The sequence below is a fragment of the Melanaphis sacchari genome, unplaced genomic scaffold (assembly GCF_002803265.2).
Source record: "Melanaphis sacchari strain LSU unplaced genomic scaffold, SCAv2.0 Contig141_pilon_pilon, whole genome shotgun sequence".
Classification (NCBI taxonomy): Eukaryota; Metazoa; Arthropoda; class Insecta; order Hemiptera; family Aphididae; genus Melanaphis; species Melanaphis sacchari.
In genome coordinates, this window is record NW_020270600.1 from 420,785 (window position 1) to 446,441 (window position 25,657).

Sequence of the window (25,657 nt, forward strand, 5' to 3'; positions counted from 1 at the left end):
CGATTTCCTGATAGGCCAATTTGCCCCTGAATACAAATTATAAGTGATTAATATTAATTTACCTAAGTTTCAAAAAAAAAAATTATAGAAAAATTTATTATAAGCGCAGTAAAATAGAAAGTTGTACGCATACGCTTAACACCAAAAATCGTGATTTTCACTAAATATTAACTTAAATATTAATGATTTGTGCTAATTTATTTTTGCACCATCATTCTAAGCTTGTTGAAATACACAGGTTTCCGAAAAAAAAATTGAAAAATTTATGTGGGCGCTAAACTAGATAATTCCGATTCATCAAAGTCAAAATGACAAAAAATTCATGTGTGTAAAATCTACCTATATTTGTATATTTTTAAAGCGTTAAATTAAATAAGATATCTTATCTAATTGATTAATTTTGATAATTTTTATACTTTCTGTCTTAATTAACCATTAACGTGTAATATCTATTGTATAAACTCTCACTCTATACTCTATAGCAGGGGTCGGCAACCCGCGGCCCGCAAAGCAATTTTTGATGGCCCGCACAAAGGTGGTTAATTTTTGTGTTTTACTTTTGTTCAATAACATTTTTCATATAATTTTCAATATTATATAATTCTTTTTCCTTTATAAATAAAATCTAATCTAACCGTTTCATAATAGCAATACAAATTTCAAAAGAGAAAACAATTCAAAACATAATAACTATAAGAAATAGTGAAAAATATAATTATTTTTTTTAAAGTTTTGTTTTGTAAAGAATTAAAATTATCTAACAGAAATATTTTCAAAAAAATTTAGTGTTTTCTGAAATAATTAGTATCTTTTGTTAAATGGATCTCCCTGTTTATATATTATACAAGGAGATTCACCAAGTTTGATCAACTTGTTTATTTATTTAATAATGAATTTATTAAAATTATGATTTTTAAAATGTTTAATATACTTAAAGACTATATTTTTAAATTTTTATCATTTTTGTGTATTACTAAGGAGTATCTTATGGCGATATAAACTTTTGTTTTTCAAGTGAGAATTTCCCAATCCTTTTTACTGTAAATTATTTAAAGGATATGTTTTTTATAAATTTTGATGTACCTATAATTCAAAATTCGAATGAATAATATTCAAGTTATTTCAATGTTTGTATAAAATATAAAATACCTTAAAAATGGTTTTACAAGATCATACAATAGATGTACTATTAAATCTAGTGTTTATCATACATTTTTTAAGTTATAAATGTTGATAGATTAATATGAGTTATTAAAGTTTTAAATCACCGTATAACTTTCATATCTTTCAAATCCATCATTTTTAACTATTTTTTTTATCTTTGAACATAAAGTTAAATAATTTAAAAGTCATACTTGTCCTTATTTTGATTTTGATAGATCAAAGTTTTCAGAAAATGTATTGACTAAATAATTTAAAGTGGAAAAGGAGGCTTTACGTCTAAAAACAGAGGCTTCTATTTCCAAAAAATACTTTTTAAGTTTTTAAAATAAACATAAGAATTTATAAAAATATGGTCTTAAAGTATATGTAAAATTTCAAAAATTAGATTTTGAATAACTGAAATATTGTAGAACAAAATATAAGGTAATTAGCTTGCTCGGTAAATCACTCTGTATACTCACCATAGTACAATATCTATGTAGTATGTATACATAAATATAATATAAGATCCATATTATATTATAATATGAGGTATCTACTTATACGTATATATAATATTATCGTATGTAACCAAATAGCGATTTGTATTTTGTTGGTAAATGGACGTGTGTAATTATTATTACGTGGACCTCCCTGGTTTCCTTTTTATCCTCTCCCGCGCCGCCACCACCGTCGTTTCAAGCACGATCACTACAATCCCCCCCCATCAATTACGTTTGGAATCCCGCGCGATGACGTCGCTCGGGCCACACCCGTTCCGGCAACGATGATCATTTTTTGTGCGGTGATTTATCCCACAGGAGATCGAGACCGTCGATAAGCGCGGCACGACCAGAGCCGCGTGCTTGCAGTGTGCGTGTACCTACCTACACGATGTGTGTTTGTGTGCATTGCAAGAGCATATTATAACAGATACATATATATACGATATATATGTATAATATTATTATTATGGTTGTTTGTTTAAGGGGGACCCGCCGCCATCTGACATCCATTAAGACATTTCGTATCCTACCCATATACTGGTATATACATATTACATATACACCGCAGGTATTATTATTATACATCTCTAAGATGTGTAAGCCCCACAAAGCGCGGTTGTCAATTAGTGACGGTGTATCGTTTTCCGACCACTGTCGGGTAATAATAATACGCGTGTTGTGTATATATATATCTATATGTATGCGTAGGGGCATGAGAAAAAGAAGAAGATACATGGTATATACCACCCGCAGTAGCATTCCAAAACTATTGGACATTCCAAAACAACTACAAACCCGTGTTCAGACGTATTAGATATATATACCTATATGCTGTCTTCTCTCCCCACCCGGTTGACCCTCTGCCGATCATCAACCTGCGGGACCAAGTCGTATACACATCTACAAATGTATCACATGGGTATTTGTGTATGTATAATGTATATAAATATAATGTGCTGCTTACGTTCAACATGCGTGTGTGTCTTAACTCGGTTGAGACAAAGTCCGAACAAATTTGATCCGACACGGCTGATAAGACAACTGAGCTCACCGACACAATAAAATTAGACACACCCCGGATCGCTTGTCCACGTATCGAAATTCTTTTCGGGGGATGAACTGCATATGTATAATGCTATTATACAGGTACCTATAATAAATTATTAATATTATCTATGTGGTTGGTCTTATTGCGGTTATGGTAGTTACTGTAGACAGCTACAGCGCAGCTGCGATGGTCGAACAATAAACAAAATTATCGAAGGTCGTCTAAAACCGTATACTTGTCGTTTAATATCGCACACATTTTGTGTTTTGAAAAAAAAAAGAAATATTGAAGACTGATAATTCAAAGTCACATAATATATTTGATTGATAGTTAAAAAATAAAATACTTATTGTTCTTAAATAAACCGTCGAAAATAATAATAATAATAATAATAATATAAATATTAATTGATAAAACATATTTTAATAAATATATGTATAAGATAAAATAAAGTTTAAGTTCATATTTATATTAGAATACATTATATCCAAGAGTTTTCAAATATTCAATTTTAGTTATTTCATTGTTTATAAATCAATTATATTATGAGTATACACTTAAAATAGTCAAAATAATCTTTGTTGTCTTTAATTACTTTACATTATATGCACGGTTTTCTTATTGTATTAGTTAAAGTTTGATGTCTGTTGTTTTAACACACATATCTGGAAAAATGAATAAAAATAAATAAAATACTTAAACTAAAATGTATACTTTAAATTTGTATTCTTACTGGATGAAATATACATATGTAGATAACATAGAATTTTTATAAATTAAGTTGACTAAGGTAACTTTTTGAGCTGTTCATCGTTATTGTATTTGTATTAGGTTTTTCTACTCACAAAAATCGGTGAAAATGTATTGATCTAGATATCCAGTATGTTATTGCTTATTAGCAAAAGTTTTTTCTTTCTTTTTTTTATTTATTTGAAAACAATTTATATTTACGATCTGTATTTACAAGTTATACAATGAGTAAATTTGATGGTTTTTAGAGTGGCGGGAAAGTAAAGTCGCCCAGTAGCGACACCTCGAAGGAAAATGTTCTAGGGAGAGAGTAGGTCCCTACACCAGTTCCTTTTGAGGCACCTGGGTGGGTTTCCTGGAATTTGTTTAGATGAAAGGTTAGTGATTATAGGATTTGTGTGAGTATTAAAAGTTTTGTGTGTTTTTTTGTAAGCGAGCAAAAGTTAAAAATTATTTTTCATCAGGCCATTATTTCAACAAATGAACCGAAACCAAATGTGCAGATAATAAATAAAGCAAACCAAAAAATAGTTTTTACCAATATTCAGATTGCGAATCTGTGTTATTATACAGGTTGGCGACTGGTGGGAAGGGGCAATATACTACTTAAAGTATAAATAATTTAATATTTGTTTGTTTTTAAAATTATTTGTTTTTCGACAGTAAAAGAAAAAAACAAGTACTTCCTATGTAATATATTGTTTACAAATGTTTAATGCTTCTAAAAGTATGTTGTTGATTAAAATTTTTCGGAAAATAAGTGAAAGTTCGATCTGCTAATATGAGATCATTTTTATTAAATAAAAATTGAAGATTTGTTTAGAATTCACTATAATTATTAAAGCTGATTTATTCATAAACGATATAAACATTATAAATATACATTTTTCATCATTATTCAGTGTGATATTTAATTCTTTTATCTTCTTGATAAGAAAATCTACAAGTGGCATAGGCACTGGGGAAGAAGTATTTGTCTTTCATGACAAAACGATAAATAGCATTAATATTATCTTTTTGAAAAAGTTTATATATACGTATATATGTACTTTTATTAAATTATTGATTTTTCTCCTTTATTATTTGTGACAACTTGCATCACGTCATCCATTGTGTGAAGTAAAAAAGAATCGAGAGTACGTTAAATATTATTGCAAATATTTGTAATTGAGATACTTGGCAGTAAAAATTTAATTTTTTCAATCATATTGAGTGTGTCTTATATTCTTGTCTGTAGAAAGGTAACTACTCAAGTGAGTACTGTAATAATCGGTGGGTAATCCAGTAATTTTATTTTTATGATTATGTGATTTTAGATAAATGCATGTGTTATTGATACGTATCAATGTGTGAGGTATTGAACGGTGTGATTTTGAGAAAACCGTGATATTAATGTAGATATAGAATTATAGAACTAAATGAATTTTAACGATGACCTTTTTAAAAAAAAAGTTTGTAACTATGAAGACCACCGAAATTATCGATCGTTTTTTCAACGTCGCGCGGCAGAAATAGCCAATTATTGATAAATAACGCAATAGGTAATAAATTACCAATACATAATAAATAATGATATTCATATTTTTTCATCAATTATTATTCACCAATTTATATTGAGTCTACCATTTATTAAAAAGTATATTGGTTTTATAAAAACGTGTATTTTTTTTTTCGTATTAAAACTAAGAAGACATGTTTATAGAAGAAAAAATCATGTTATTATTTATAAAATATTTTGGTTGCTTTTGCACAATAATTTATAGATTTTGAAATACTTAACTTTTTCGATTTGGGTACATATGATAAAATTGTCGTTTGTGAGTAAAAAAGATTAAAAATTTAATACAAAATTCCTCATAATTTGTTCCAGCAAAAACTTAAAAATACAAAATAAATGCGTTATTTTTATTTTACTATAATAAATTAAAGCTAATATTTTGAAAAAATTGAGATTAGGACTTTAGTTAATTTATTGTAATCCAAAAAAAGTTATTAATAAAGACTTAACGATAATTAGTACACTCAAAACTTATCTATTAGTAAAGTGAGTTTATTGTTTTATTGTTTTATTTTTTTTTTTATATAAATGATTAATTAAAAAATATTTACAATTTATCTGGGAAAATTTTGACGGGGTAAAATTATATTTGTATATTAAATTATTTGGTATATTTAATTTATTGCAATGGAAGTCACATTTTTTTTTTTTTTTGTATTAGATGAAACAATAATATAGGTACTATAAACAGTGTTAAATAATATATCGGATTAAAAAATGTTTCATACAATTTTAAATAGTTTTATTTTTATGGACTATATAATAGAGTATTAATAAGTACCATAACAAAAATTTCATTCATAACGATATTATATTTTTCCCTGTGATCGAGAAAGAATAAAATAGAACGTTGAAATTTTATAATCAATTATATATATTTACTAACTGTTGTTACATTTTACTGTAATAATGTTGAATTATTATAATGAAATTTGGTGATATATTTTGTACATTATTTATGTCTTTAAAAGTAGTGTTTTTTGTAAACATATGGTTTAATTGAAAATATATTTTTAACGTCAAACATTTAATTGAAACACGATAATACTTAATATTCAAATATATTATGTCTAAAGTAAATGTTGTATACTACATTTTATATTATATTGATGTTTTTGTTGGTTCTAAACTTCTTAATTCTAATTTTTACTAAAATATTGTATGCGAGAAAGAATGGCATATTAGTAAAAAAATAACATTAACCTAAATGAATCGTATTATATTATGGTTTATTTATATGAATACCTTAATATAAATATTTGAAAGTTGAAGTAAATCGATATTACATTATAATAATAATTAATATTGAATAATAAATTACTTTTAATAATTATTTTTATTTTCAACTTAACATCATCAGTATAAATGATATTTTAAGAACTCGGAATGTATTAATATATTTTTCTTGGGTTATGCTTTTGTCGTCAATTGTCGTATATCTAAGCGTTATGTCGTTATGTGTATATGTGAGAAGGAAGATCGATGTTTGTATTTTTTTTCTTTAATCAAGAAATCTATATAGTAACTGTAGGATGTAGGTATTATATTTTACAACGTATGAATGAAAAATCATTATTCTATGGATAAAAGCTATTTGGCATTCCATTATGGCGCTTAGGCAAGTTTCCTTAATAGTTCATGACAATCAGTCGCGTGCTATACATTTTATATTCAGACCACACAATAGACTAGAATGACTGGTAAAATACAGACTGGACATGCTATACGCTGTGAATCATTGATGAATGCAAAAAAAAATTCTATCGTTTTAAAATTGATTATTATATAGTAGCGTAAATATTGGGTACATCAACTATTAACTTAAACCTACAGTACAATAATGAAAACAAAATACGTTTATACAACTTTAAAAATAGATTTATTGTATTGTTTTATCGTTGTATTTAAATAATTTATAATAGATGGAACATAATTTTTTTATATGATGATTTTATCAAAGAATATAGGTTTTTGATCCTATTTTTTAAAGTGTAAATTTGACTTTGACATTTAGATGAAATTTAGTTCCTATGAAATATTTTAGTTAGTCATTTAAAGTAGAGTTCTAGATTTTTAGAACTGGAAACATAGTAAAAAACACAATAAATACAAATAATTTTAAAACAAATGAATATTTAATTTATTTTGAGGTATGGTAAGTTAGAATAAGGTATTTTGTTTTTATTAATGTTTAATAATTATTTTATTTTTGACAATTTATCCACGAATAACTTAGATTAAGGTCCGTGATAAATAAAATATGCTTATTTAAACTCGAATTTGAATGTTTTACCTTTACTTTAAAGCGTACATATGTGTATTACTCTAATGTGCTTTACCTTATCCTAACCTAACGATTGTCATTGCTTGCAAAAGGCTCACAAGATTAGTAATATAAATGTTTGATAATTTTAAATCATTAACCTACAATTTTTTTATTTCTCATTTTTATTAAATACAATGTATTGTGTTATATTATTATGGTAAAATAATTAATATTTATTGACATATTAGGCTTCTGATAAACCTTTGTTATTATAATTTATACGAATTATGTATAATTGTAAAAATATCGAAGGAACTGATTCGAAAGTTCTTTGTTAAAATTCTTCGACTTGAATTATAAAGTGCTTAAATTGAATTAAGTTGTAAAATTTAAAATCGAATCTTCATTAATTTGACCACTATAATATGATGTTTTGTAATTAAATGTATATTTTATAAATATTTTTTTATAATTTTAATTTGTATGCTAACCTATAGTTAGTTTATTATTTAATACTTGTACAAATAATTATATTTATCTGAAATTTTAAATTAGAGCAATATAATTAAATATAAAATTAATTATCGTAGAAAGTTTTAGTCCCAATTCGGGAAACGAATTTCATATTACATTGAATAATTGAGTAAATAAATTCAAATACTCGATAAACTACGGATACCAATTTAGAATTTATTATGAGCTGACTGATTTATTATTATCACTATTATTGTTATTATTATTATTATCATCACTGATATTATATTTAAACAATTAAACCTACTGTAAAATATAACTCTATTAATACTAAAAATATTATGTACGTTTTATTTTATTTTATAATGTATTATTTAAGCACGTATTATTAATAACACTAATATTTTATGGCCTATTTGTTGAAGTTAAATTTTCGTTATCAATACAATTTAAAAATACATAGTGTTTATACATTTTAATACTCATTATTTCTATTTTTTTTTTTTTGTAGTCTTAACGTACACTTAACTACCAAAGCCTAAATAGTAAATACAATACATATCAACACTTGTTATATTTTGATTATACAATTTTGGTTTTTGATTAGCCGTAAAATTTGCCTTTAAAGCTATAATGGCGTGAACCTTGTCGTTTACATTGTAACCGTAAGCACTCAAGTACCTACTTTATAAACAGCTTCTGGTCTGGTGTACGCGGGCACGAAGCTGAGGGATATATTGGCTATTATGACTGCCTCGTCTATTTCACTGTCGTTCAACCAAGTACTACCTATACCATATTTCTTATATAATTGGTCTCATGGAAATATTACTCGTGAATCAATTTTTTTCTTCGGAACTACATATAATTGTGTGGTAACACTACTAACACTTTATATTGGTTGACTATTCAAGCTATCATTAGATCAAAAATGTGTATTTGTTTTTCAAACAATGGCTCCCACAAATAATTAAGTGCATTAAATACCAAGCTAACATTTTCGATACCTATTAATACGGAATTGATTAACGAGTGATTGCCCTATAAAGATTTTTTGGCATACATAAAAACGTAATTTTCTGGCATTACTTGAAAAAATCACAATTATAACATATAATAATGTAATTCATAATAATATACCAATTTTATTACTAAATTGCTAAATACTCGTGTATTTTACAATAAAAATATCCTGTTATGAAAAATAAATATTAATTATTATTAGAAAGCATTGAAGTGCCATTAGATATTGAATATACGATTGTGTATATACTATTATATACTTATAAAATAAACTTTTTTTAATGGTGTTTTATTCATTGACACTTGATTTTACATCTATATTATTTAAATGTTTGAGTATATTAGTATAAAGATAATAGTAACAATAATAATAAAAAAAGGTCTTTGTTATTGCTTACTTATTTCTATATATCTTTGTTTTTCGTAATTTAAATGGTTATTATTAATTTTTAATAATATCTATATTCTATGTTCTTAATATTTTATGAACAAATAATGTAAAACATTTTATAGAAGTAGATAGGATCAAAAACTTCTTAGGTAATATGAAATATAAATATTGAAACCAACCAGCGTGTTTTTATTACAACTAATTTTAAATTATCCAATTTTTTTTTTTACATTTTGAGTGGAGCTTTTAATGTGTTAATTTAACAACGATATATGTTTTTTTAAATTTTTTTTTTATTGTTGTGTCAAATTTGGCATTTTTCGTAGAAGTAAAAATAGTCTATCTTAAGCAGTTAGCCGTAATTTCTGATAGGGTCTTATACTTTTTGTATAATAATCAAGTAGTTATATCATTATATTTGTTATAATAATATAAACATTATAAACAATTTATTTTTGACAAAAATTAGTTTAACCATAACTACCTATATTAGTTATAAAAAATAAATTTCTCATAGCAATATAAGTATACATTCAAATGTCCTTAGAAATATAGACTATTTAGGCCAAATTTAGAAAAAAATGTATGAAAGTAAAGTGCTGAATTTTTTAGAAGTTATGTTAAAAATGATTTTTTTTTAGTTAATTTTTCATTTAATGTAATATTGTCATTTTTCAAAGGCTTTTAATTTGTTTATTTTGTTATTGCAGTGTTTACACTTGACATTTAATTGCTTAAAATGGTGTATAAACTGTGTTTTGACGATAAATTAATTTGTGTTGATTATAATTACCAAAATATTCTTAACGTAAACCAATAACTCATCAGTGTATAGGTATAAGATTAAAAAAGTTGCCAATTCTATGATCGTAAGCGTTAAGTTACCAGTTTGACGTCTATATCTCTATTGATGATCTCAAACCACTTGCAGGTTATTACAGTCTTACAAACTGGTCATGAATACTGTTTTTTGATACGTAATAATAGTCGGTTAACGTATGTGACTAGAACACAAGATAGCCCAACAGTGCGCGTTATCTTGTAGGTGGCATTGCCCTAGTATGGACAAACTGTTATTATTTTATTTCCAAGTACTATTATTGCTGTACCGCGGTATTTATGATGAATCCCATCAGAGACAACGTAAATAATAGATATCTGACCATAAACAGGAGAAACATATTACTTTATTACTAACTATACTTAACAGATAAAAACATGTTTTATTAAAAAAAAATTACAGCTTTAAAAGTGCACTTAAACATTTATACCTACTTAATACAATAGATTATTACCAATGTATATAAGTATTACTATAATGTTTAAAAGTAACATTTTAAAAATATTCTTTTGCTAGGATTTTTTTTAAATTGTAAGATATGATTTTTCAGACGAAACATTCATAATTCAACTATATGCGTGTAGTTGTTAAAATTAAAACATTTCAGCATTTCAACATTTAGTTGAATATACGTCACTGAATATTTCCCTTATATAATAAACAATATTTTATTTATAGTTATATAATTATTTTTGATTATGACTAATAAACTAAATACAGTAGAAGCACAGAACAATATAGAAACGATACAATCAGCTGGGCGGTCTACTGTATCCCTTCAGTATGAAGTATTGGATTTTAAAAGTTAAAACCGTACCCGTAATCTGACTAGATGTTGGTAATGTGTATCCCTAATTGTTGCGATATTATAAAAACGGAAACAATAATCCATTGCCCGAATGATTTTCACGGGTCTTATGTAAAAAAACATTGTTAAAAACGAGCAAATTTAAAATTGCAATAGTTGCATTTTTTTATTATTATTCAGTGTATTTTTAACGGTTTCAACTAATTTTTAATAATATATTGTTCTGTGATAATATTGATATTATTTATTTAAATGATAATGTATGCCACACACCCCCCTGGAGACCGTGTTCAAGGCCAATGTCGCCCGGTTTGGTCAATATCGGACAATGTCTATACCCGGGTAGAAGCATTTAGGTATTGTAACTTGCACTGGACATAATTTTGAGTGTGGCTATTGATAATAATATCATGTCCATCGGTGTATTATTAAACAGAGTGCAATACGAGGACAATGTACATAATTTTAAATACATGTAGATTTCTGATATCCGAAATATTGATTGTATATATTCTGTGTATAGTATTTACCATTAGTTTTAAATCAACATTTTTTTTTTAAATTTTGTTAAAATCATAAATTGTCTTAATACATATAATGATGTGTTAAGTAAAAAAGTTTTTGTAATATTAATTTTTTGATATTGTGTAGGTATTAACACTGATTCAAAATGTTCAAGTAAATAGCTCTAATAGACATTTTATAATAGTTTACATTGTATGCTTAGAAGAAGTTATTTTTTTATTTATCAGTTTATTCTTAACAAATGAAAATATGACAACAAAAACCATGTTGTTATACTATTAATCTACAACGATTTTAATTGAGAATATATCGTTGAATGTGAATTTTTATTATTGATTTTGAGTTTTGAGTAGGTTAAATTTTTAAATTTGTGTTAATTTATTTTTAAAATTTACTTTTAAATGTTTTAAGTTCCCACAAGTACACACTATAACTTAGTAGCAACAATATTATACAATTTATTTTTAGATTTTGTATAAAATTTATCATTTTATGAATTAATATTAAACATTACTTCAACAATCTTCATATATTGTTGATAGTGAAATTACCTTAACTAAATAATAGTTGAACCGAAAATTGTTATTGCCCTAAAATAAAGATAAAAATATTTACAACACAAAAAAAATTATGGTTTTTCACGTTATAAAAGCAAAAGCGTCTGAAATGTGTATGTGTATATCTGCACATGCGTATGTGTATGTGTGCGTGCGTGAACTTGTGTATACTCAGTACTGCTGTGTACAGCGAGAACGTACTGTGTTACACAAAATCGAAACTGTAAGATGTGGCGCCAGCGATCGTCTGAAAGGGATGTTTTATGAATGAAGTTTTTGGTATGTCGCCCACGTGGAATGTGAATATCCCTTCACAGCGTGTGTAAGTATTCGGGCCGAGGTTTATATTTCAGAGGGGATGGTATTGCGGGGACGAAGGGGTAGCTATTGACGTGGCGCCAACGAATCCCCGACAAAGGATTAATAGCCATTGGGTTCCGAAGAATACTTTCCGATATAAAACGAAGTCCTATATAAATCATAATACAATGGCATACTTGAATGAATCATTGAAATGAAGATTAAATTAATTTTCTCGTATGTTAAAATGTTTTATTTTTATTTATTGGAACTATATTGGCTATAATTAATTTTATAAATAAAATCATTAAAAAATATGTTAACATTGTTACTTTTACAGTATTTTTCCTAACATAATAACTATAATAAATTATTATATATCATATAAGTATAAAATTCAAACAATAATGGATAAAGTTAAATATATTTGTCTAAGTATGTGTATAAGTAATAGTCTGTTATATATATTTTATACTTAATAATTATTATACCATAGTATATATTGTACAACAACTAGCCATTTTACTAAAATTAAGTTTATTATTTTATCGATGATCTATTTAAATTGTTTTATTATTAAAAATTAAAATATGAATTAAACATTATTCGTAGTCTTTTAAACGTGCAGGTATAAAATATAATGCACATTTTATATTAATTGGGTTTAGTGATAAAAATGTATTTATTTTGAAGAATAACCTTGTATTTTAAAATAAGCAATTGATAAATTTATCAATCAATATATTGATAAAAATACTTCGTTTCTCTTAAGTATATTATAATATCAGGTCTATATTGGTTTGTCATTTTTAAATTAAAATTTTATTTTAATCAATAAATAAGCATGTAATGTGTGTATAATAATTATGGAACTTATTCTAAGCTTTTTTAATATTCTAATTAAAAAAAATATATTTTTAGAAAAAATTAATAGATCGATTGATAAATTCTTTAATTTAAACCTCCGTTAATAGTTGTTCTCCAGTTTCATTATCTATTTATTCAATGTAATAAATTATTTGTACTGGCTTGTATAAGTAATTAATTTTATATTATATTATTTAATAAGGATTATTATTCTATTTTATATTATTTAATATCAATTTTATTATAGTTTTACACATTTTTTAGAATACAATTTTGTTAACATTTTTTTTTTATATATATTCGTATATACTTATTTTGATAAATTATTATATAAGTATTGCAGTATGTTAAATTTAAATAATAATACTTTACGTTGGATTAAAAAAGACTCACAAACAAATGGTGCTGCACTGGTATACTATAAATATTTTAAAATGATTTACGCAAATATTACTAATACGTTTTAATTATTTTTTTATGAACTTATAATAGAACTTAACAAAAGAATCTGATGATTATCTTCAGAAATCTAATTCATCTAAAAATTTTTATGTAAGTACTATACATATATTTTATATTAAACACTCACGCAATAATAATCATATTTTTTATATCGTGATAATGATAAACATTTAAATATGTCATGTTTAATAAATTATTTAATAAACCTAGAGGTTTAAAGACAAATACAACAGAAACAATTTAATAAAAAATGATGGTGAGAATGATGATTTAACATCATTGTATTCGTCAAATCAACAAAATAATCTAACATCTTACCTTATTGAAGTCATATTCGTTGTAATTACAATAAGAGATAATGTTAATTTGTGTTTGCTATATTTTTTTAGAAAAGTGGAAAGTCAGATATGGGTGCACAAGTAAGAAGGTGGCATATAACAGATACAAATAATTTAAAACATTTTAACATGCATTCCACGTGTACTTTAAATATATTTAATAAAAATTATTCAAATGCATTTATGATGAATCCTAAAAATGATATATCAAAAAGTGTAACTCAGAGCCAGTCTTTTATTTCTGAACCTATGATTCCAAATGGTCAATCAACTGTATGTCCAGCATTAATTACATTATTTTTAACTATATTATAGAAATATGTTAACTGTTTTGAATTTATTTTTCTTATAGCTTGGAAAAAATGTTAGTGTTACGGAATCATGGAGAGAAATCAATCATGTTGATAAAATTAAACTTACTGCTTTATTTTTTCAAGTGGTGGGTACCCATAATGTAATAAGTAAGATAAGTGTAATAGATAATAAACAATGTAAAAGTACCTATTCACTTGTGTGTATGTAATATGAATATATCAACTGTGAAGATATAATACATTTATTTGTAAACAGTTTTAACATTTTTAGTTATTTAAAAAGGTAGTTTGTATTTTATAGGTAGAATTTTAAATTAAAAAATTAAAATTTTATAAAAGATATAAATATTGAACACAAAATTTTTATTATAAAATATTTCGTGAATTTTTATTATTTTAAAAATAGAACTTATTCGTAAGTATGTAAATTGACACAAAATAGTCAATTTAGATTCTAATTCTCATACTAAAAATCATATTCAAAGTTAAAAATTAAAGTATTTTTACTTTTTTTAAAGGTGATATAACCCACCAAATTAAAAAAAAACACATCATTGAAAACCAAAATTTAAAATTTGCATTATTTATTTTAAAAACTCACTGAATGTCATAGCTCATAAGCAATGTAATATTTTAGTTTGTACAGTTTCTAAATTGTATTTTTGCTCTTACTTTATATTATTATATTGTTATCAGTAGACATTAATGAGGAAATTATTCATCAACATTAAATGTGTAGAATAAATATTTCTATGTATACTTGACTTCTATAACAAAATATTCTTAAAAATTGTGGTTTAATAATTATTTATTTTTATGTATTAGAATTTATTGACCAATAAGATAATGCCGTTTGTTAATTTATATGCATTGGCCAATCCTTTTCTGCAAATTCCAATTCAGGTACAGATATATTTATAATTATATTTAACATGATATAATAATTTAATATAGATATTATAGGTATATTATTGTATCTATATAATTTGAGTAAAAATTGTTTATAAAATATAAAATATTATAATATGATATCCTATTGAATGGTTTTGAAAAATTGAAATGTAGTGATAGATAAAGTTGAAATAAAAAACATTAAATTTTTCATTTCAGGTACTATATTATTATTTATTCATTATAATATTAACCATTAATCATAAGCAATTATTAATTTACTGGTAGACTATTTTATATTATAATCTGAAGGACATCTGGCATTGTTTCATTTATCGTTATTGTAAAATTTGAGATGCAAATGTATATCTTTATTACTTATTACACTTTTTAATTTTCATTAGTTTATCGATGAGTAATTTAAAATTCTGATTTTTTTATTAGGAGTTATTTATAATTTGTAAATATGTGATTGTTATCCTTTTGTCTTAGCATTTATACTAAATTTACTTTATTTATTCAGGTTTGTCGTATGGCAAATAATATTAATTTGAACATGGCTGAAGTGTTATGTAGAAAAAGAACTGAAGTTGCTATAATTTCCTGGATGACAATTATACTAAATCAGTAAAATATTAGAATTCAAAAAAAAAAAAAATGAATACATTTTTAAAATTCAAATAGTAGTTAATTTTAAAATCATATAACAATAAAACATTAAATATAATTTTAATATTTTTTTATTTATGAAATTTGTTTTCTATTTTAAGTTGAATCAAAAAAACAAAATGATAAAACATAATGATTTTGTCAAGAATTTTTTTAATGTTTTTTTTTTTTTTCATAAACTCATACTTTTATTCTGAATTTTTTTTCTTGGTTATTTTAAAAATCACTAGAAAATTTATCTTTTCAAAGTATCAAATAAGTCCAATTTTTAACTAGAAATCACCCACAAAATTAAAAATTAAGTATTTTTACTGCTTCAAATAATGGTGATACATTATCTTTCCCCTCCCCCACATAAATTAACAAATTAAAAAACCATTATATTATTATAAAATGAAAACGCTCTGCTTAGAGTATAAAAATTTGATATTTTTAGTTAAATATTTAAAAGGATAAAGTTACGATAAATGATTAAATTACAATTGGCATTTTGGTTTAATTTCAGATTTAAAGGGAATATTACTTAGCAAACTGAAGTAACTTTATAATTGTTCTATAAAAATATTTATATGTTAGTGTTAATTAAATTACTAAGCCATAGAAAAGATTTTATAGTTTGAAAATTATCCAACAATGATTTTATTGTTATTAATTTTCTTATTTCATAATATAGAGTGTGAAAGTTATAGATAATATTCTAACGTCGTGTTGTTTCATCATACATATAATTGTTTAATTAAATTAAATATCAAACAATTATAAATATTATATAATATTTCTAATATCTTATAGTATATAGTTGGTAAATATGTTCAATATGTTAAGAGTCTACAATGATAATTCAATCGTTTTTTCGTTATATGATGTGTACCTTTTTAATTTGTGATAAATTAATCCTCCGTTATAAAATACGTACCTATCACTATGATAATTTAAAAATTTGGTGCAATTAACAAACATTGTAGTAATCAAAATTTTTATTTAATTTGGACTTGATGGTTGTTGGATGTGTGCTAGAGAAGTAGATTTTGACAGAAGGAGTAACATTTTAGGTATATAATTTGCAGTAATGTAGGATATTTATTTTGGCAGGCTAGACTGTATTAAATAGTTAATGTAAACTTATATATATTAATATAGTTTTATCTGTATCATTATTAGGATTGCAGGTAGAAATTATATATTGTAAACTACTTTTATCCTGATTAAATTTTATTATATAGTTTTTTGTTTCACATTGCTAAAATTAAAAAATTTTTAGTTTACAATAAAAAAAGCTCTGGTAGACAAAAAGGAACCGTTCTATTGTATAATATGTGCTAAATGGGTCACTCTGATAAATGTGTTAAATTTGAATTCAATGATGTATCGTTATATATTAACCTAACCTAACGTATGACATCACTAAGTACATTTCATGTTATATTTTTTTTGATATTGCTTTTAAAGAAATTTATTTTACAATTTATAAATGGTTAGTCGAATTAATTTTTTGGACGAAAATATTACTTTTGAAAATGTCACTGTACGTAAAAAATATAATTATGTTCGTAAAAGTTTTATGTCTCTGTGAATGATGTTTTTGAACTAAAACAAACAACAAATATCGTTTTTATAGTCTAATTCGCAATTTGTGAATTACCGACAAAGTATCGCCAGTAAAATATGACGTGACTAAAATATCGCAACTGAGATATCGCGAAACCAATACATCACATAGAATAAATATCGCTAGCACATATATCGCCAGTATGAAATATAGCAGAATTTAGTTAGAAATATAAATAATATTGATTATTGATTGATATTTTATAATAGCTATAAATAATTTTTTATAATTCAAATTTCAAAGCATTTAATATTGTTAAATGAATATATCATAGAAAAATCGGTAAAAATATGTATAATTTAATAAAATTGATATAAATATTAAAAAAATTTAATGGAAGTATATATTAAATAAAATACCTTAAAGATAATCTTCAAACTCTCGATTATGATAATCTACTACTATTTTCTCTACTCGTTCAGCCCAATTGACTGTCTTTTTAATTTTAATTATTGGTGTATTTGGATTTAACAGATGCGTTAATAATTTATGGCGGTATTATTTCTTTACGATATTTTGTCGGAGTACCCAATTTTGTCAGCATTTAAACTTATTAAATGCTTATAAAAATCAATTTTTCCAATATGTTTTAAATATTTTTATAAAGTTATAGAAAAACGTACACAGAATGTAGTTTTAAATTTTCAAGTTTTTTGACTGAGCTAAAATATTTTTATTGACACTAAAAGTAATAAAACTAAATAAAATCTTAAATATCTAAAATATCTATAAATAATTTTAAAAAATCGAAATATTTTGAAAATGTTATTATGTACTTGTATAGAAAATAATCACATAAGAATGTGATAAAAATTAATCATAATATATTCTATAACACCAAAATCTATTTTTCAAAAACTGGATTTGCATAAAAGTTCCTATTTTTTCTTAATTCTTTATTTGTTTTTTGTTGTTATTTTAAAGAACATTGGGAATTTTTAATTTTGACCTCTTTTAAGTACAAATTAAATCTTATTTTTTATCCAAAATAAATCTTAAAATTGAAAATTTAACGATTTTTTTAACTACTTATCGTGTATATAGACACAAAAAACAAAAATCACACATCATTGTAAAATCAATACATTCATCACTTTGCATAAAAACTAAAAAAATGGTCTTAACATGAATGTTTAGAAATTTAAAATCCTTTAAAATTAAAAAACTGCTAGGATCTAACGATTTTCAATTTATTCTGACCGGTCGTTACTATATACCTAAACATGTAGAAATGTAAACAGATTTTTTTTGAACTAGTGAATTAGTTAAATAATAACCAAATTAGTAACAACTATAATTTAACATAGTATTTTATATAAATATAATGTAGGTTGATATTTTGATGATTTGTAATAAACGTGATGAAACATGATTCGTTAAACATTGAATAAATAAACAACTTCATTCATAACAGTTGGACATAAATTTTAAATACTTTTATACAATAATATTATGTATATTAAATACATATTCAGTATTTTTCAAGCATAGATTATATTAATACTTTTATTTAGCTATTTACGTTTTACATTATTTGAAATAATTTAAATAAAATTGTTAACAGTTTATCCATCGTGGTTTTTGAATTTTTCTAATAATCTTATGACCGTAATATAGGTTTTAATTTTTCAATTTACATTTCGGATTTCGGTAGGAGGCCACTAATATTCGTCGTCTTATCATATAATTATCTGAATACAAATATACTTGTACACTTCTAAATATCCACTAATTTGTCTACTAATTTATAATAAATGTCCAAAAAGCAACCAATCGCATTAATTCCACGACAACCACAAACAGATAACACTGTTGTGTGAAAGCACATAAAAATGTCGTCTCGGGACAAGGTTTTTCAATTAACCCGCAATAAACACCTCTCTCCGGTCTACATCGGACCCCATAATATACAAAACGAGTCAATAATTCTGTCCGGTGCTGAATATTTCGCCCGTTGGAATGTCCGACGTTCTGTAGAACACGTATCCTGTTTTCCTTTAAATAATAATATACATATCGTACAATAGTAAGACCAACTTGTAATAAAGACTAATGTATTAAAAACGATACAAAATAGTTCAATCGAAATATATATATATTGATTTTTTTTTTTTTATAGTTTATTAGGTACCTACATAAAACTAACTATATGTATTGAGTATAGGTACTTATTTTATTATTTTTTACAGAAGTATAATTCCTGTAATTTAAAGATAGGTATAGGTACTGTTTTCTTATTAATAATACCTCATACTGTAGATCATATTTTATTGGATAATACATATCGTATAAATTAATTATGTAAAATAAGCACAAGATCATATTACTGCTGCAATCAGCATTATACAAGTTAGGTATGCGTTTATTAAAAATTAAAAAAAAAAACTGATAATTAAACAAATTATTTGAAGTTTTACTAAAAATTAGTAGAAATTATTGAAAGGTAAATAATTCATCAAGTTTGTATAGGTACCTATTTAAAAAGAGAACTCTAATAATACTGTTAGTAAAGTATGTTCATTAAATAATTAAACAGGTAATTTTTATATTATAGTGCATTGATTTTTTTATAATACATATAGTTTTATAGTTTATTAGATTTAAACTATTAAGAGTAGTAATAAAAATAAATTATTTTGAATTTAAATAAACATAATTTGTTCTTTTTATTTTATTGAAATAAAAATGGTGTACGCTAAATGTTAAACAAAAATTCATAATTATTATTTTAATTTGAAAGATATTATTATCTTTTTATAGATAACCAAACTCATTTAATTCGTAAAATTAAGTTAAACAATATTTATTTTTAGTTCAGTAAAAATCCAAAAATACTGTTTGAATCATTATGAAATTAAAAATAACTAAATAAAACACAATTGGTATATAATATCACCCGACGGTTTACAGGTAAGTTACGTTTGTCACGCATGTCTTATATTAGTATTCTATGGCATTAGTTAGTTTTCGTGTTTAAAACAATAGAACAAAATAGTTTTATCTCGATGTCCACATAGTTTCTTTTGTGACTTAAGACTTCTAAAAAAATCGTTCATCGAAAACAAAACTGTAATGTTTTTTTGTGCTATTCGTGGGACGAGGTAAACCAGTGCTAATTAAAAACCGGACAAAATAAGATTTTTAGTAGTTCATTTTTTCACAAAAGATTTTTTCATTACCATTCTACGAATTATAAACGTCGGCAAATGACGAGCAAAAATAACATCAAACATGGGAGAAAGAAAATTAAATTTAAAAAAAACTTACTGACAAAATCAATACGAGATTGTCTGATCTTGTTTCCATAGAGTATGGCATCTTAAAAATAAATTTCATCAGTCGATCATAAAACCAGTATTTAGTTCATTTTTAATAAAGTTATTTAAATAGTAATCAGTTATTGATAAAATATCTTCAGTGATTATGTAAATGGATTAAGAGCAAGGCATATTGTGTTGTCTATTTTGTGTAAGTTTCAGGCGTAGGTTTCATAATTTAAAATTAAGTTATTATTTCTATTCCAATAACGTATCAATATATTTTATTAATATAACTAGTAATAAACCCTTTTAGACAAGAAGAAATTGTTTCATTTTAAATTATGTATAATATGCATATCATTAAATTATAAAAATATATAAATATCATAATTTATGATGTCATTTATTGATTTGACGATTTTAATAAAAATAAATTAATAATATTGAAAACATTTTGTCAATTAATTTTAGCTCAGTTCAATTTTAGGTATTACTTCAAAACTTTTTAAAAAATATGGGCAAATGAGGAACTCCTCTGCTTAGTTATATACATAGAGTGTTGAATGGGTTACTGTAATGAATGTGTTACATTTAAATTCAATGATATATCATAGTATATACATATATATATATAATACTATTCAAATCGTAGATAGTATTGATATACAGCACTGACGCCTATTATTTCATTGCATATTTGTATTTCATAGTTATTTAAGTCATTTATTTTACTAATAGTAGGTGATGATTTAATTTTTTTTCAAAAATATTGCAGTTATTATATTATTAATATATATTTATACCATGTTTAATTATATTATTGTGATTAACTTTTAAGTTAATATTACTTTACCGTAATACAGTGTGAATAGGTATATAGTATTAATAAATAATATCTTTAAATAAATTTAAGTATTTAGAAAATATAATTGTATGATTAAATTTATTATATACATAAAATTGTTATTTGCTCATGAATTATAACAAAATAATTAACCTTGTTATTCATTGTTAAAATTGGTAATATTGCCATAGTTTAAACTACATATGTGTATAAAAAAGTAATTGTGTTTATATATTTTTTAGATATCAAGTTCCACTAAGAACTATACAAGAGGAACATTGTAGTGAATTTTCAAGCTCTAGTTGTAGGATTTGAAAATTTTATAAATTTTTACTACAAAGTATTGATGGTTAGTAAAATTTTGTGATTTTGTGTTTTCGACAAATTTTATAAAAATTCGAACTTAAATATATATAAAGATAAAGATGACTATGTATTTTCAATATTTTTACATAAATTTAAGAACAGCTAATACTTATTAAATTTTCAAAAATCAAGACTTAGCAAATAATATAACTGTTTTAAATTTAAAATGTTTATAAATAGCTAAAAAAAGAATCAAAATATTTAGAAAATTATATTACGTGTATAAAATTTAAACATAAATCAACAGTTTTTTTTTTTCGATTACAATTAAAATAAAAATTGTTCAAAGAAAAATAATAATACTTATTATATTGGTGAATATTTAATGTCGTAAGAATTTGAAATTAAATAATTATATAAAAATGAACGTTTTTTGTTATAAGTGTAAAAGCTAATAAGGAATTTTGATTCAATTTTAAAATCTTTGATATGAAAGAAAAATTTTTATGTATTTATAACTACAAAATATTTTGAACATTTTCGAGATTTTACAAATGTTGTCAAAATTCTGAATTTGAATTCTTATAAATAAAATGTAGTTATTAAAAATTTTTAATATTTTTTTATTGCTAAATGAACAATCTATGACGTTAAGCTCCTATTCAATTTTCAAGCATTTTTACTTTGCGATAAATTTTTTTTAGCTGCATTTATTAAAAAAAACCAATAAAAATTTTTTAATTACAAATGTCTAAAATAGCTCAAAAAGAATAATACTATTTTAAACTTGTTTATTTAAACATTTTATGAAAATTTCAGGTATCTATTTAAGGTTATTTATGTTTTAGTTGCACTCAAATAAAACAATCGATTTAGTCAACAACTGATTTTGCGTAGAAATTTCCGTTTTTCCCGATTATTAAAAAAAAAAAAAAATGCTACAATTTCCACTTGTCTAAAGTACAAACTAGATTGAATTTACTATCCATAACCACCCTTAAAATTTAAATTCAACCATTTTTTTGATTATTTATTATTGTTTACAAATATATCACTACATATCATTGTAAAATCATATTTATTGCTCTGCTTATAAAATCTAAAATTCCATAGTTTAAATTTAGAAATTATTTTAGTTAATTAATTAAATAAGTGATTAATTTATTGAATATTTTTAAGAATTAAAAATATTAAATTTAAAACTCGTTGACTTAAAAAAAATTCTACATATTATATACATACGTTTTATGATAAAACGGCATATTCTACTTTAAATATGTTATATTTTATTAAATAACTAAATATAATAAGTATTTATCTATTATTTTTAAGTCCCCAATGTAGATATAGCTCTGTATGTTATATAGGTATAAATATATTACATTTCACATGATATTTATTTTTATAACTATAAAAGAAAATGTGTTGTAATTAAATTATGTTTAGTATTTGCAGTTTTGTAAGATGTAAATTACGAATTGACCGTTGATTACTTAAATCCAATTAATTATTTATAAAATAAATAAAATTTATTATAATATGAAATTTAAATAATATAAAATGTCTTATAAATTTAGATTTTGTTTTGTGAAATTTTTAACTAGTTAAAATTCCATATAATATCAAAAGTATAGTAAGTATAATTATTGTGATTTACTAGTTTAATCTATTTATTATAGCATATATATATATATATATAAGTATATAACAGTATAAATAAAGCTAAATTTTACATAAGAAAAAAACGTTGATAATCTCAAGAAAATGATTAATAAGTATATTATAATGTTTCAATAATACAATACGCAAGTACTCATGGTTTTAAAATTGTCTTTTATACATATATATATATAAGGTATACATGTGTACATTATGCAACACGTTTATCATCGTATAATATTGCGGGTGCTCATTAGTTGGCGGTATTTTAGGTTCATAAATATTTAAGATAATTCGGTATGTTTATACATACGTCGTTGATGCTATGTTCCGAACAGGTTTATAATTATTACGCTACACAACGTAATTCTAGGTCCGCTAGTATAGTGATGGCAGTCAGTGGAAGAGGAAAAAAAATTAAGACAAGCATTGTGTTAAAATACACACACTCGCTTATAATGACCAGAGTTTAGCAGCTCTGATGGAAACCGCAACCATTTAAATGGTAATACGGTAGTCAAGATACGTTTATACGTGAAAAAGATTCTAATTACAGATTCGACAGCAGGCATCGATCGTAGATTTGCTGAAGGTGAAAAAAATACAAAAAACTGGTCGCCATATAATAATTTATGAAACTCGTGTTTCTGTTGCCTAATAAGTGGTATTATATAGTGTTTTTCAATCTTATTAGTAGAAGTAAAAATTGGAAAAAATGTGCATACGTTTAATGTAGGTATAGGTACATATACATATATAGTTTTAATTAACACAACAACGTGTTTATCTATTTTATATTTTATACAGTAATTGTTGTCAAATCACGTAAATATATGTCGATTGACTTGATCATAATACAATAATACGTTCCTATAACGTAATTCAGGAGAGTCATATTTTGGAAATTTTCCAAATAAATATTTTTATGATCGATATGGTTGGGAAAATGAGAAGAAAAAAATTGTATGGAATGAAATTTTTCAAATGGTTCGCCAAAGAATGTGGATATTCCACATACACACACATACACAAACAAGATGGTAGCGCGATGACCTCTGGTATTTTACGAGAGGAGTCGCGCGCATATAATACACACTACGCGGGACAGGTGTTCCATAAGCTGCCACCACTTAGCAGTCCTTGAATCTGAGCCAAGTCGAGTTATCAATACGTTATCGAGGAAGTAGTAAGTACCCATTAAGTCGGGGGCCAATTTATAGACATTTCATCCCTCGCTGTTTAATTCTTCGAGAATATTTTTTAATTCTTTTTATATTAATTGTCCAAGTTAAAAAAAAAAGAATGAACATATTATTACATTGATGTAAGTAGTAACAAACCCAAAAATAAGTTACACTTAAGTTTAAAAATAATAACCTAATAGATATGTATTATATTCGTACTTATATGTACGTAAAAACTATTAATTAATAATATAATAAAAATAATATGATTAATTAAAATAAATTAGTTTGAATAATATGTAGGTATAATGTATAAACATACAATTTATTAAAAAATAATATCTCGTTCGGGTATTCGAGCTATACTTAATATCTTCATTTATGACTAATTATATATTGTAAAGTAGGTAGGTATAATAGTTTGATTAGCGTAATAGGTAGCTACCACATCAAAGTATTTTATACTTAATAGCTATATACATTATATTATGATGTAGGTATAATATTATATTATATTTTTTATTTAACACTCAAACTTACTTAATTTTTTGAGTTTAAAATATTTAAAAAAAAAAAAACATTAAGAATCTTATAATTAATACTATATTTGAAAACATTTATTTATTGTTTTAAATTTTTATTTTTATCACAACGCATTTTATATTTAATTGTCATAATGTAACAACAATTTACTTTGTATCACACAAAGTAAAATTAAAAAATAATACGACCATTAAAATAACACACAATGTATGTCATTACACTATGTACTAAATATGCTTTTATATATTCAACATATGCTGTTCTTTTAGTATTATATAGCTTTTAATAATAGGAGTATTACATTGAATTAAATGAGCAAAAAAATAATAGGTGTGCGTCTATATGTATTTATATTAGCTGAACTGTTAGGCTTACGATATAAATAACTAACCATTAATAAAGTTCAATCACTTCATTTTCATTTGGCCTAAATAATTGTTATTATTATTATTATTATTACTCTTATTAGCGAATTGCCACGATAGTTGATGTGTTTGAAAATAGAAATATTTAAAAATGCT

The 25,657-nt window shown here is 24.0% G+C and overlaps 1 protein-coding gene and 1 pseudogene across 1 annotated transcript; one reads left to right on the forward strand and one right to left on the reverse strand.

The window, feature by feature from the left end:
- Nucleotides 1-8,269: 8,269 nt before the first annotated feature.
- On the reverse strand, nucleotides 8,270-8,831 carry LOC112591689 (annotated as a pseudogene).
- Nucleotides 8,832-10,281: 1,450 nt separating this feature from the next.
- On the forward strand, nucleotides 10,282-21,782 carry LOC112591690. The gene is made up of 6 exons (XM_025335589.1): nucleotides 10,282-10,302; nucleotides 13,550-13,609; nucleotides 13,909-14,130; nucleotides 14,210-14,296; nucleotides 14,997-15,074; nucleotides 21,687-21,782. The coding sequence occupies exons 1-6, from the start codon at nucleotides 10,282-10,284 to the stop codon at nucleotides 21,726-21,728; spliced, it is 510 nt and encodes a 169-aa protein (XP_025191374.1). The 3' UTR covers nucleotides 21,729-21,782.
- The last annotated feature ends 3,875 nt before the right edge of the window (nucleotides 21,783-25,657 follow it).